The sequence below is a fragment of the Arthroderma uncinatum genome, assembly GCF_011692745.1.
Source record: "Arthroderma uncinatum strain CBS 119779 chromosome Unknown scaffold2, whole genome shotgun sequence".
Lineage (NCBI taxonomy): Eukaryota > Fungi > Ascomycota > Eurotiomycetes > Onygenales > Arthrodermataceae > Arthroderma > Arthroderma uncinatum.
In genome coordinates, this window is record NW_022983864.1 from 4796463 (window position 1) to 4809796 (window position 13334).

Consider the following 13334-nt stretch of genomic DNA (forward strand, 5'->3'; position numbering starts at 1 on the left):
GCTTAGCACCGGGGGCCAGGAGGTCCGATGGAGTTTTGGCATCTAATTTGTAGAAGAATCAATTCCAGTTAGTTTGTTGATCATAGCTCCAGCATTAAATGACGTAGTCATGCGTGTATTTCGAGATAGATTTGCAGCCGCGGCCTGGGGCTCTTCGAATAAAAGCCATAAAAGCTACACGGTACCGCCCGAATGCGCTCGAAAATCCAGCTGAGCGCGGGAAGAGGGTCTAAACAGGTAGACTAAGTGCAGGCGGTTGCGTTAACGGACCTTCAAAGGATACCATCTTTCCAGCGGATTCACCAGGTTGAGGATCCCATTTTGACTTGGCTTCGCCTGTTATGATTCAGCAACCGGTTAGCCACGATCAATACATCCAATCCTCCCCAAATCAAGCTCGATTCGCTTAATTGGGGAAGAAATAGACCGAAATAAGAAAGAGAAAGCCCTTTCGCAGGCCTAGGAACAGAGATGATACATACATCGAACGAACGACGTAGAGAAAGAGCGCTTGGCGACAGCTCTGATGGGCGCACGTCTCGCGAGGGCGAAAACGCTTCGTTGAACGAACATCTTTCCGCAATCCCTATATAACCACCAATTGGCTTATTTAACGGCGGTGGTGAGGTCGTATGTCGTGGTAGATGGGAGAGGTTTGAAGATGAGGTGGAGTGGTGAATTTGGACTTTGGCTTGGAAATGGCTGAATCCGGATGGCCTGTTACTGCTTAGTCATAATTCCAAACAGTCCCGACTGACCAATAAGAAACCCATCACGTGGATATAGATTATGTCATCAGTTGACGTTGCCCTATCGCCCAAAGAGGAAAGGCAACGACGTTTGATGCTGTAACTACATCTCTTCGACACATTCGCTCTTGTTTCATCAGGTCTACAAGCCATGCGAGAGCGTCGTGCTGGAGAATGTCCTGCCTCATCAGCTTGAGCCGAGATCAACCAACAATGAATCCGATGCCTTTGATAGGTCAGGTATATTGCCGGCTCTCACGACCGAATGACATGAGTACATATGAGGACAATGATACCCGAGCATAAAAGGCATTGAAAACAGATCATGATTCCGATCTTTGATTTTATTGTTATATCCGATACAAATAGGCGACCCTCCGTGGAGAAACAGCAGAGTATACCAAAACATAATAAAACCTCACCGGCCTTTTCTCACTTTGCGGAAGGCGGTCTCAACTCTTTTGAGACTTATATCTATCCTTTGGACCAAAATATTCCCAAAAATACCCGGGAATGTCACCCTATGCGCTGGGTTTTGTATCAAAACGGTGTCCCATGCCGCTCATCCCTTCCACGACATAATCATGGGCAGTCAAATTGAAGCCAGATCATCATCCTTGTGTCCCAACCCAATTCTCCTGTAACCTCAACTTTGCACCGCCCAGGGACAGATCTGCTTACATACGTTGGGCGTCGATTTTGCGTGTTGGTTTTCACGTTTGTGCCTGTATAACCCTCCACGCATAGAATGTCGCTCCCTGGTTCTCGAATATCGGTCATTCCGATTCCAGAAACTCCAAAGAATTGCTTGGGTAACGCACCTTCTAGTCCTTAAATGTTTCGTTCCCTTGTCACCATCACCAGGTCATGACGATCGTATTCCACACCACAGGGGTGAGCAAGGGAAAATTGTGGCTCCAATTCCCTTGTGAAGGAAACAAGCTTGTGCACTCAACATCCAGCTAGCTTTTACCCGGGTGTGCTCCCATGACTCTTTTGCAAATCAGTGCCTGGCCCAAAACAAAATATCCGAATATGCGGATCACAGATCGGGGTTGGTTACAGAACATTTTGGACACGGGCTAGCTGACCCTGAACTTACCAAAACACGAGCTGTGAGAATGCACCCTTTCCCAAATTTACCACGGATGGGCCGGCCCTTATATCCTGGCAGAAACCTGATATTCAAAGCCGCGTGGTACACATGGACCCTGGTGACGGTGTGGTAGGTTTGCCTCGAAAATCGGACAGTAGGGTTTCCCAGTCTTATAATTCGCCGACGGGCAGGCAGAAACCACGCGCTCTGATGGCTCGGAAATAGTGTTTCCCCTTTGTGAAACTTATTTCCACCGTTGACCGTCATGTTGCAATGGTGTGGCCCAAGGGGATCCACTACGATATAATACTTTGGACCAATAGCATTACATCGGCGAGTTAAATCTCCAGCTACCTAATTTGGTATCTTGTTGGCCGTCGATTCTCTCTTGCAGCTTGAAAATGAATCGAAACTAGCTGCAGGTCTGTATCCCCCAGACAACTCTATCTGTGCCACTGAAAGGCGCCCAAGGCAGCGGAAGGATATTCTGCTGGCAAATTCTTGTGATACACGGGCTGTGTTAAATGATATTTTCTAAAGCAAACAAGCTGGGTTCCATGGGATAATACAGTCGATAATCACCCAGTTCGGTTTCAGCCTCCTAACGAGCGACCCCATCAATAATATTTATTTGCAGCTCTAGGAGACAGGGGCTCGATTGGATACGGTTAATGCGAGGAGTTAATGCCCGGAACAATTCCTGCATTTTCTGTTTTCAACTATGGATTGGACTTGCCGGGTCACCGACTCATCCATGCTGTTCTAAACAGGTGTAACCATCCTTATATGGGCAGCAAAGTGCTTTCCTAGTTGAACACAAAGAGGTGTCTCTGCAGCTATATCTCGCTTCTTATAGACCTGGGTATAGATAAACTACTGATTTAGTCTGTGCTACACAGTTTCGATGCAAGAAAGGAACAAGAGCAACCTCGATTAGGTTTTGGTGAGTACTTGCCGGGGAGTTACCGCAGATCGTGGCTTTCTCCGAATCCTTAGATGATTTGTTGCTTTTACGCTACTTGCACACCTTCATGCATGGGTAATTTTCATTTTAATCTGTTTGCCGAATTTGGCATCCCCATATCTCCGAGTGCTAGCTAACCTAGAAATTGGTGCAGGTTGACCGACTTTCTAATACTGTGATGCGTTATTCTTGTGCGCGCCCCTCTGCGTCAATATAACGGAACCCTGCATAGAATTAAGTCATCGATACCCAAACCATAATGGTGTTCCTGCAGGCTCAGTCGAGTTGTATCTGCGCGCTGTACAAGTGTGCGACCTCATGCACTGTCTCACCTCACCTACTCAAGTATTGAAAAGTAAAATAAAATATTTACACTATTCTAGCTTAACTCTACTCGTCGGCCATAGGGCTTACCCTTCTGTGTGGTGCAGTTTTCTATGACTGTAAGTGGGCAAATGCAAACAGCCTATACGTTGTTCACTAGTAACAAACCGGACTGCTATTCCCTCTTTTCTCTTTAAAATAACTCCCCTGAGTTTAACCCGCGTACCCGGTCAGGCACACCCATCTATATTCCGCATGCGAGCATCACACAGCCTGGTCTTTGAGTGTCTCCAATGTGCAACCCGTTCAAGAAGTGTCTTAGCAAGGACTATGGCTTGTTTGCTCTAGGTGCATGTTCGGTGAAACTGTTTGAGCACGGGAATCTAGGAATTAGCATTAGCTTCATGCCAATGGAACGGAGACACCGTAATCAAGATATATTTCGTATAAGAGGGCTAATTGATCGATATATAACAGAAACGAGTGAAGCGATAGAACCGCCTTTCAAGAGAAAAAGATAAGGAAGATGAGGAGGTACCAGCAAAATGAAGCCACACCGACTAATAAACAGGGGGACGCAACCCATGATCCGCCAAATGGAGTTGGAGTACAAAAAAGGGGTATATATGCATAGATACAAAACCAAAATCGACATCCTCAACACAGCATCCTGTTCGCTCCCACTTGTACTCCGTTTCTTCCAGCTGACGACCAACATCGAGATGCAAGACAAAAAAGTTCAAAACAAAAAATACAACGTGACATAAGAAATTGAACGTAGGAAGTGAAGAGAAAACCGCCGTGGATGAATAATGAGTGTGCTCCGTATGCTTGTATGCCAACTGTTAATTTCCTGTTGTATTCCAGGAAAGTGAGCTAATCATTAATATACGGAAAGGGGTCGAGTAAATGGAGCATTGACGCCGACAATTATGCGGAATGTGACAAAAATGAAAATGAACACGATGTAACGAGAGGAATACATATAAAAAAGACAATCTGAAAAGTAAACAAATGGCTATGGGAGCGAATGACAAGGCCTCGACCGCGGGATATATCTAAACAAAGGAAATGAAGAATAAATGGGGGTATTTATCGTAATTAAAAGGGTTATAATCAATAAAACTGCAAATGGCATCTCCCCATCCGTGCCTTAGTTTGAGTTAGAACGGAAATTCCACACGAGGAACGGAGAGATGCCGGGGATTTGTTCGGTCTTGGTAGGGAGAGTATCAAAGTGGAAAAGTGGAAAAGAACGAACACAAGGGTATCATAAGAGCGGTATGAGAATAGATTCAAAATCAACTGCGCCCAATCAACGGCATTTTATATGTTTAGCGAGACAAATGAAATCCCGGGAACCATCGAGATGGCGGAAGGTTGCAGGAACCATAGGATAAAGCGCGATAGGTGTCCCCGTCCCGCATTCCGCTTCACTCTCCGGCCCTGGGGGAACAAAAAATGCCAGTGCAGTTGATTACACGTCAACAACAATGACTCGACGGGAATCATGTCTGAGCGGATTTGTGACACATTTGTTTCTTCTTTTCCTAAAAAAAACCCCCCCTGGGCTCCTCTGTGCTTTGAATTGTGCCTTTTGAAACTTTTCTGCTTGTCTGTTCTAAAGTTTTAAGAACTTTTGACTGCCCAGAATTACTGCTTTCTCTTAACATCCAGATGTCAGAAGAATGCAGGCTCAAGATTTACCCGCCGAATCTCGGATCTTGAATCTGCCCACCCAAGATAAATATCCAACAAATCCCGAAGTGAAAGTGAAATAAGTCGGAAATGAGAGAAATAGAATTAGACATCGATATTAATAGAGGTATAGCTGTTCTTTGTGGTTTAGAACAAAAAGGTACCCGTAGAAATTTGAGTGTACCACGCTGGTCGCACATCGGTGGGCGGCTGAAGGCTGCTCAGCCCTTACAGATGGAAACGGGGTTCGAGAAACATTTTTAGTGGAAACCGAACGAGTAGCTGTGCTTAAATCGGTGGTGGGTTCGAGGAAGGAATTTCCCCGGCTTTCTCTCGACATGCCGCGGGCGAGAATCCACTGCCGACCTTTGTCGCAACGATACGCCAGCGATCGTTTTCGTAGTCTTGAATTGCGTTACGCAGGCGTTGCACCTGAGAAGACAAAAACACGTAAGTTAACCATCAACCACTCAACGTAACGGGCACCAGCAGGAGTATTATGCGTGTGCTGGGACGGCGCGAACGGGTTAAAGTTTCGAAAAGGGGAAAAGGTTAAAGGGGGACAGGGGGATAACGGGGATCGGGAATGCGAGAACTAGGGAAAAAGGACATACTGCTTCATCCGTCCAAACTGTTGCTTTGGCCCGCAGTTTGGTGCAATATCGTACTTGCAGGGTCCCGCTGGTCCGACCAGGGAAGAACTCAGCGATTTGTTTCCACGTCAGGTTTCTGTTCTCCTTCAGCTCCACGAGCAGGCTGTCGTCTTCCGGTGTGAATTTCAATTTTGGACCCCTCGGACGAGGAGCAGGGTCAGGCATGCCCGGTTGGCCGACGACACTCTGCGAACCCGTGCCTCCACCAGGGGATGTCAGCTCATCGCCGCCCTGAACTGCAGCCAGCGTAGCCTGGGAAGGTAGTCTGTGATGGTGGTGTTGTTGATGAATAGGAGATGTTTGGTGGTAGTCGTGTTGTATAGAATGTTGATGGTGAGATGAATGATCGCCCGGAGCAGGCAAAAGCATCTCGGAGGAGTGTTGCTCGTCAGCATGAGATGTTTGGGGGAGCATAGAGAGACCGATCCCAGATGTTGTATCATCACTTCCTCCACTTCGCCCATCATCCGCTCGCCGCCTTTTCACTCCATGCCGGTCGCCGGGGTATGGCAGCGGAAGAGAAGCGGAACTAAAGTGAGGAGGCAACTGCGGTGGCACCATCGGCGTTGGAATCATAACTGGCTGCTGTTGCAACTCACGTACAACTCCGTGTTGGCTGGGGGAGGGCATCAAAACCGCACCTGGACCGTGGGGCGGCTGGTTCGGCTGCTGCTGAGACTGCGAATGCTGAGACTGCTGCTGCGAGGCCTGGTGGTGCTGCTGATGCTGGTGCTGTTGCTGGTGCTGTTGGTGCTGCTGATGGGGGCTCCGGTGAAGCTGTTGCGGCTGCGGTTGGTATTGCGAACTATGGCCACTCGAAATGAAAGCTGCTCCAGGGCGTCCCCCATGATGAAGCGCCGTCGCCTGTTGTTGATCTGCCTCGTACACCAACTGACTCTGTTGCTCCTGAGCTTTCGTCTGTTCGTGGGCGGAGTAATCAATCTGATAGTCACGGTATGGATCCGCCAGCGTCACGGTTGCGAACCAGCTCTGCTAGAGCTTTGAAGCTCTAGCAGGCTGCTTTAATTTTGCGCCAGAAGGACGTAATAGGTGGAAGGAAATGTATACCGGACGTCCCGAATTTCCAACCTTAAACCCTCCAGTTTCTGTCTTCTATCGGTCCGCTCCTGGGATGCCCGTCTCTCCCCTTATCCGCCGCTCTTCTTCTCCAGCGTTCTGATCCAAAGCCTCTCTTGCACGTACTTGATACGTTACTCGATGAACCCTGCGTGTATAAACGATCGGGATCGCGTGAGGTATGCTCGCCGATACAGCGCAAAAGGAAGGTCAAGGAACGCCCACCCCACTCTCGAGCAAGCTAAGCAGTGCCAGAATGATATAATAAGCAGTATGATATTGGTGAGAAAGGTGATCGAAGATGGCAAAATGCTATATCAGCAAAGGAACATATGATATTCGTCAAGGGAGAAGTGTAGATGTCGAAAGAAGCTGACAAGCTCACACTTAGAAGGCAAAACTAGTTCTGTGCATGGTTGTATTATTATTATAATTTATTGTCATGGAGGCCATCGGGACGCTGGCGACAGATCATAATAATAATAGGTATGATAATAGCAGCATAAGCAGGGCCTGGGATGGTAATAATAATAAGGGCGTATTAAGAGAGGGGCTTGATCAAATCAGAAAAGAGATGGCAGGCAAAGTATAAAAAGGTATTTTAAAATGAATAAATGCGATGTCAGGACCGGCAAAACTACTTGTGCCTCTTTGCATCATTGTGTAAAATTAAAAAAAACATTGATGGGCAGAAAAGAGTTATTCAAGGATTGCAAGCCGACTTGTGGCCCATGAGCAGGAAACAACGTTTGGTCGGAGACACTGCCGTTAATTAGCTTCACCGGGATAAACTGGGGCTTGTCTGAGAGATTCGATCAAGAGTTGCTGGGTGGCAGCCTTCGCAAGCCTAGACTGTAATTAGCGAAATTCCCGATATCGCTAGGCAGGTTCCCCCCCATGAAACGTGTGTGTAAGTATATGTATGTGTACACAGCATGTACGTACGATGCGTGTGATATTCGAGGACGAGACCCACCGCGCTACCGTTGGAGGTTTGAAAAATTGACGGATGCTAGGACAAGATCCACAGGTCCAGGTACGTTGATCAGAAAAATGAAAATAAAAAAATAAAAACGTCGAGAAGCTCGTTGCTAAACCCCGTGTAATGTTCTGTCGTTGGCAGTGACGAACATTAAAATGACAAGGGGTGCCAGTGGATAAGGTGTGAGAATCCCCGTCAGGAGATACCACCACGGCGAGAGCAGCCAGCCAGTCTCAACCCAGCACGCTGGATGCATGCCGAGAGTTACAAGGCAGTTAACACAGCTGCTTGAGAGATGTCTCCTCTCTCTCTTTTTCCTCTCTTTCGTTTTCCTTTTTGGAATATCTTGAGGTCATATCAGACGCTCGAGATGTGACGATTTCTCTCTCAGCTGCAGCTGAAGCAATCGTCCATGACAACCCTAACACCTAGCACCGAAGCTAAGTGATGGGAGAATCTCTCTGCTCCTGCAAAAGAGGGGTGTGGTCGCATTTCAGCCTTCTTTTTCTTTTTCTTTTTTATTTTAGTTAGCTTTAATCTTAACGATGCCGCGTTGAAGAGCGTTCGACGTATCCACGGCAAACGGGATTTGACTTTCCACTGCCAGGCTGCGCGATCTCTTCTTGAATTTGAACATGGAACTTACCGAGAGCAAAGCAAGAAGATTGAAAGGGGAAGAGAGAGGATTCACGGTGACGCATGTGTCTGTTCTCCGCTATCAGGAGTCGGAGTATCTTGACGCGACAGGATGCTGCATCAAGGCTTAACTGCGAACAAGGTCACTAGCTACAGGCACACGAACAGGGGACGCTGGCCGCGGCATGGTGGAGATGAGGACGAGGGACAAGAGACGAGGATGAGGATGGTTGTTGATGTCGTCGTTGATGGACGTCGTCTTTTTTTGTCGTGTCTTCTAGAAACGGTGAAACGTGGAAAAAGGACAAAGTAACGTGCCTCCACCCAACGTCGACCGTTAATGTTTTTGTTTGCCCTCTTCTTTACAAGCTTCTTTTCTTCCTTTTTCTTCCCCCATCAGCCCTTTGGCTTTTTTTTCTCCTTACTTTTCTGATTCGTTAGCGGAAAAAGAAACCATAATTCAAAAATAAAAATGGGAGATCGGCATTGTGCAAGCGCGTGCGATGCTAATGCGAAACCAGCAAAAACCCTGCCACTTTTCGCCCTGCTTTCCTTGCCAGTCTCTCTTTCGTCAGACATTCTTCAATACGGATTATCTATCTGGACAGGCCGTCGGGCATTCCCATGCGATGAGCTGAAGACGTGGCGTCTGGTGTCACGACCGTGGAAAAGGGGAGGGAGAATCCGGGATGCCCGCTGGACGTTTGTTTATTTTATCCATCTTTTTACTTTGCCTTGATCAACGAAGATGTGGCCACCGATATCCTGGCCTGCATTGGCTCCGGGGTATACAGCGTTCTACATAAGCGTGCATGCAGACAACTATATACTCCATATACGATATCCATTGATAGCCACCAACATGTGGGATGATAATTTCTTTTCCACGTTTTATCAGAATACGGCATCACGCCGAATGAGGGACCGGATACATCGCAGGCTCGGACCTGTTAAAAGCATCTGAACACGAGAGTGTACCTTCAGGTTATCCTCGTTACAGAAAGCCGTTGTTTTTTAGTCGAGACTACGCGGGAGGCCATGCGTCTTAGTGACTTTTCGGCATGGGCCATGTCCAGCCACGAGTTCACTATCCCATCGTGCTAGTCAATTGATAGAGAACGCCCTTTTTACGACTTCGACATCATCTTCAACTTGTGGATTTCCCGCAATGCCTCGTTTGCTTCGGTCTCCGGTCGGGTAAACATCAACAACAAGGAGAGGATCCCGGCTAGGGTGGATCGAGGTTCAATCTCCAATATGATCGACCGACATGCAATATATTAATGACCACGTATATACATATTATCCGGGTTAATTGACTACAATCCATCGTTCTCACTAGCCGTACCCATCAAATTCCGTAGATTTCGGTTTGCCAGAGCAATTTAGCGGGTGATTCGGAGTAAGTACTCCGTGCCGTGGACTAATTTAACCAATTCCAAACATAGAAATAGCATGAGCTTGCCGGCTGAAGGCGCGTTGACTGACTAGCAGCTCATTAGGGGAAGCATCGCCTGCAGTGGTAGAGCACCGTATCATTTCCCGCAACGTTAATAAACTACAGACACCAGCCAAAAAATTGTCGTTATCGTATTTGCGCACAGATGAAGTTTCACCACTGGAGACCGCCCTAGCTGATTTCGGATGCTGCAGAGGCTAGTTCAGTGGTCCTCGTGAAAATTTACCTCCCAACCGAATCTACCCAACGCTATCCCCAGCCAGTTCTGGCGGATGGGTACCCAAGGGCATCGGCATTGGCGCGCATCACAATTTTATGTCGGAAGGAATCGAGGAGCGAATCAATATCGTGGGAAGGTATTTGTTTGTTCGTCTCCACTGCGCATTCCTGTGCATGTTTGTGGCTGGATTTGCCAACCCCTGATAGAGTAGATGCAGATTGTCGATATTTGTTTTAATTAACTTGCAGCCGACTGACTCGTTCGAAAATGGGATAAAAAGAAAAAGAAAAGAAAAGAGAGCCAGGCGGGTGGTGACCGGTTGATTCCGAAGCCTGAGAGCGAGTTGGATGGATGGGTGGGCCAACCGTCACCTGGAAAATCGCCAACTCGAAGGACAGCAAGTTGTTCAGAACCGCAACGGCGAGGAGATTTAGATAATGTCCGGAGGTCTCCGCTTGTTTGACAGAATCACACCCCCTAAACGCAAGGATGGCGGCCTAGAACGCTATTGCGTGATATAAGTATTCAGCATGAGCTGCCACCACATGCAAAACGTATTCCGTATATGGATGGGAATTATGTATATACAGTCAAGCCCGGCCAGCCAGCCAGCCATTCGTTTTCTCCACCAAGAAATGGGATCAAAGGACCAGCCCCAGGAGACGCATAACGCTCGACCAGTGCAAGGGCAAGAAGGGAACGGAGAGCACACCGCAAGAAAGTAAAAAAAAAAAAAAAAATTCACCTGTCACCGGCAAGTGGACGGACCGAGCGAGTACGGAGTAAATGGGGGTGTCACCAAATGTGCTGACATAGGTGGTGGCCTTTGGACGCAGTTTATGTGACCTTCTTAGTAAGGGTCTGGGCAGATAGTTATTTTATTGCCGCTCGAAAATCATAATATAACTACCTAATAGGGGTCCTTTTATAGTAACCGCCTACGAGATAGGTATTTATAGAGGTATTAGTACCTTTATACTTTTCTTTCTCTTCCTAAGATTAGCTAAATCTAATATTATATTATTATCTTACCCCTAATATACTAATATTATGCCTTATTATAGGAGTTATTAAGTATAAATAAGTGGCTAGGAAAGATACCTAGGCGTTAATAGTAATAATTAATAGTCTCTAACGTCTAATTAAAGCTAAGTTTAATAATTCTATCTAGAAAACTATCAATGTAGTTAAGAAGAACTAGATTAAGTAAAGCTCTTAGCCCTATATAAGAAATAAATATTACTTACTATATACTTCTATAGATTTATCTAAAAGCTAGATCCGCTAGACCCTATTTACTAGCTTTATAACCTTATTATAAATATTATTAATATCTTTCTCTAAGACTATCTTAAAATATATAATATAAAAAGTTAAGATAGATTCTATATTAAGGTCCAATTCTAGAGAATTTACTACTACTTAACCCTTAAATAAGACTTCCCTATTAACCTTAAATATAATATAAATGTTACAGACCACCTGCGGCGCAACCCCAGGATATACACTCATTGGACGGGAGGATCACGGGCCAGACCTTGAGGGCATTAGTCACGTGACTAATAGCGATAGGACTGATAGAATAGGCTTGGCAGCTTTCTATTAATACTATCATAATAACTAATAGAAGTAATAGGAACCCCTTAGTAGAGAACTATCGTACCTATTATTAGATATATATTATATATATAAAGATGCTTATTATCTTAGAATCAAGAGTCTTATACTTATAATCAAACTAGCTACAGTTTTACTATACTACTTAATATAAAGTACTATTCTAGTTATCTTATACTATATTTACTAAATACTCCTTTACCCATTAATATAGGTCAACTTTGTCTTTACTACTTATAAGGACCTTTAGCCTTTATCTAACCCAGGCACTAACTAAAGCCACACTTAGAACTAAGGGATTGTCACAAGCTGACGGCGCTCCTTGATTACCTAAAGGTGATCAGAGGTTCACACCTGCTGTAAGACAGAAGGTATGAAGGTCTTAAGGAAAGCTTAGGTTAGAAGTGAGTCATTATAGGAGACGGCTTGATACCAGGGTAAGATAGAATACTATAGTGAGACTATCCCTTAGTTCTAAGTGTGGCTTTAGTTAGTGCCTGGGTCAGATAAAGGCTAAAGGTTCTTATAAGTAGTGAAGACAAAGTTGACCTACATCAATAGGCAAAGAGGTATTTAGTAAATATAGTATAAGATAACTAGAATGGTGCTTTATATTGAGTAGTATAGTAAAACTATAACTAGTTTAATCGCAAGTATAAAACTCTTGATCCTAAGGTAATAAGCGTCTTTATATATATAGTATATATCTAGTAATAGGTACAATAGTTCTCCACCAAGGGGTTCCTATCACTTCTATCGGTTATTATGATAGTATTAATAGGAAGCTGCCAAGCCTATCCTATTGGTCCTATCGCTATTGGTCACGTGACTAGTGCCCTCAAGGTCTGGCCCGTGATCCTCCCGTCCAATGAGTGTATATCCTGGGGCTGCGCCGCAGGTGGTCTGTAACAAAAGCTTAGGTTAGAAGTGAGTCGTTGTAGGAGACGGCTCGGTACTAGGGCGAGATAGAATACTATAGTGAGACTATCCCTTAGTTCCAAGTGTGGCTTCAGTCAGTGCCTGGGTTGAATGAAGGCTAAAGGTCCTTATAAATAGTAAAGACAAAATTGATCTATATTAATGGGCAAAGGGGTATTTGGTGAATATAATATAAGATAACTAGAATGGTACTTTGTGTTAAGTAGTATAGTAAAACTGTAGCTAGTTTGATTATAAGTATAAGACTCTTGATCCTAAGGTAATAAGTAGCTTTATATATATAGTATATATCTAGTAATAGGTACAATAGTTCTCTGCTAAGGGGTTCCTATCACTCCTATTAGTTATTATGATAGTATTAATAGGAAGCTGCCAAGCCCATCCTATCGGTCCTATCGCTATTAGTCACGTGACTAGTGCCCTCAAGGTCTGGCCCGTGATCCTCCCGTCCAATGAGTGTATATCCTGGGGCTGCGCCGCAGGTGGTCTGTAACACTATAGAGTCATTAATAGCCTCTTAGCTTAAAACTAATTAATAAGTTGGCTATAAGAGTAGAAGTTAAAGTACATAAGGGTATACCTATAAGTTTTATAGGGCTAGATTAAGGCTTTAAAATCTAGGGGAATATTTATTCCGCCTATTGCAATAGCTATCTTTACTCCTAGTATCCACCGTAGCTCTTTAAGAGAGTAGAGCCCAAGTTTCTCCTTACCGAGCTTGATCTAAATCTTAATTAGCGCATTATTACTATAGACCTTATAAATTCTCTTAATATACTTAATATTATTTACATAGAGGCAATCCCTATTAGATCTGTGATCCTTAGCTTATATAGAATATATTAGGTAAGGAAGGCATAACCTACCTGGGTAGCGGAAGGGCGCTACACTGTTTAGATGTCTTTAGCCTCGCGCCTCAA

The 13334-nt window shown here is 45.1% G+C and overlaps 1 protein-coding gene across 1 annotated transcript; it reads right to left on the reverse strand.

Moving 5' to 3' along the window:
• Positions 1 to 5119: 5119 nt before the first annotated feature.
• On the reverse strand, positions 5120 to 6045 carry GIQ15_03416 (MYB DNA-binding domain-containing protein; the record flags this gene model as incomplete). The annotated part of the gene is made up of 2 exons (XM_033550833.1): positions 5120 to 5263; positions 5446 to 6045. The coding sequence occupies 2 exons, from the start codon at positions 6043 to 6045 to the stop codon at positions 5120 to 5122; spliced, it is 744 nt and encodes a 247-aa protein (XP_033407994.1).
• Between the last annotated feature and the right edge of the window lie 7289 nt (positions 6046 to 13334).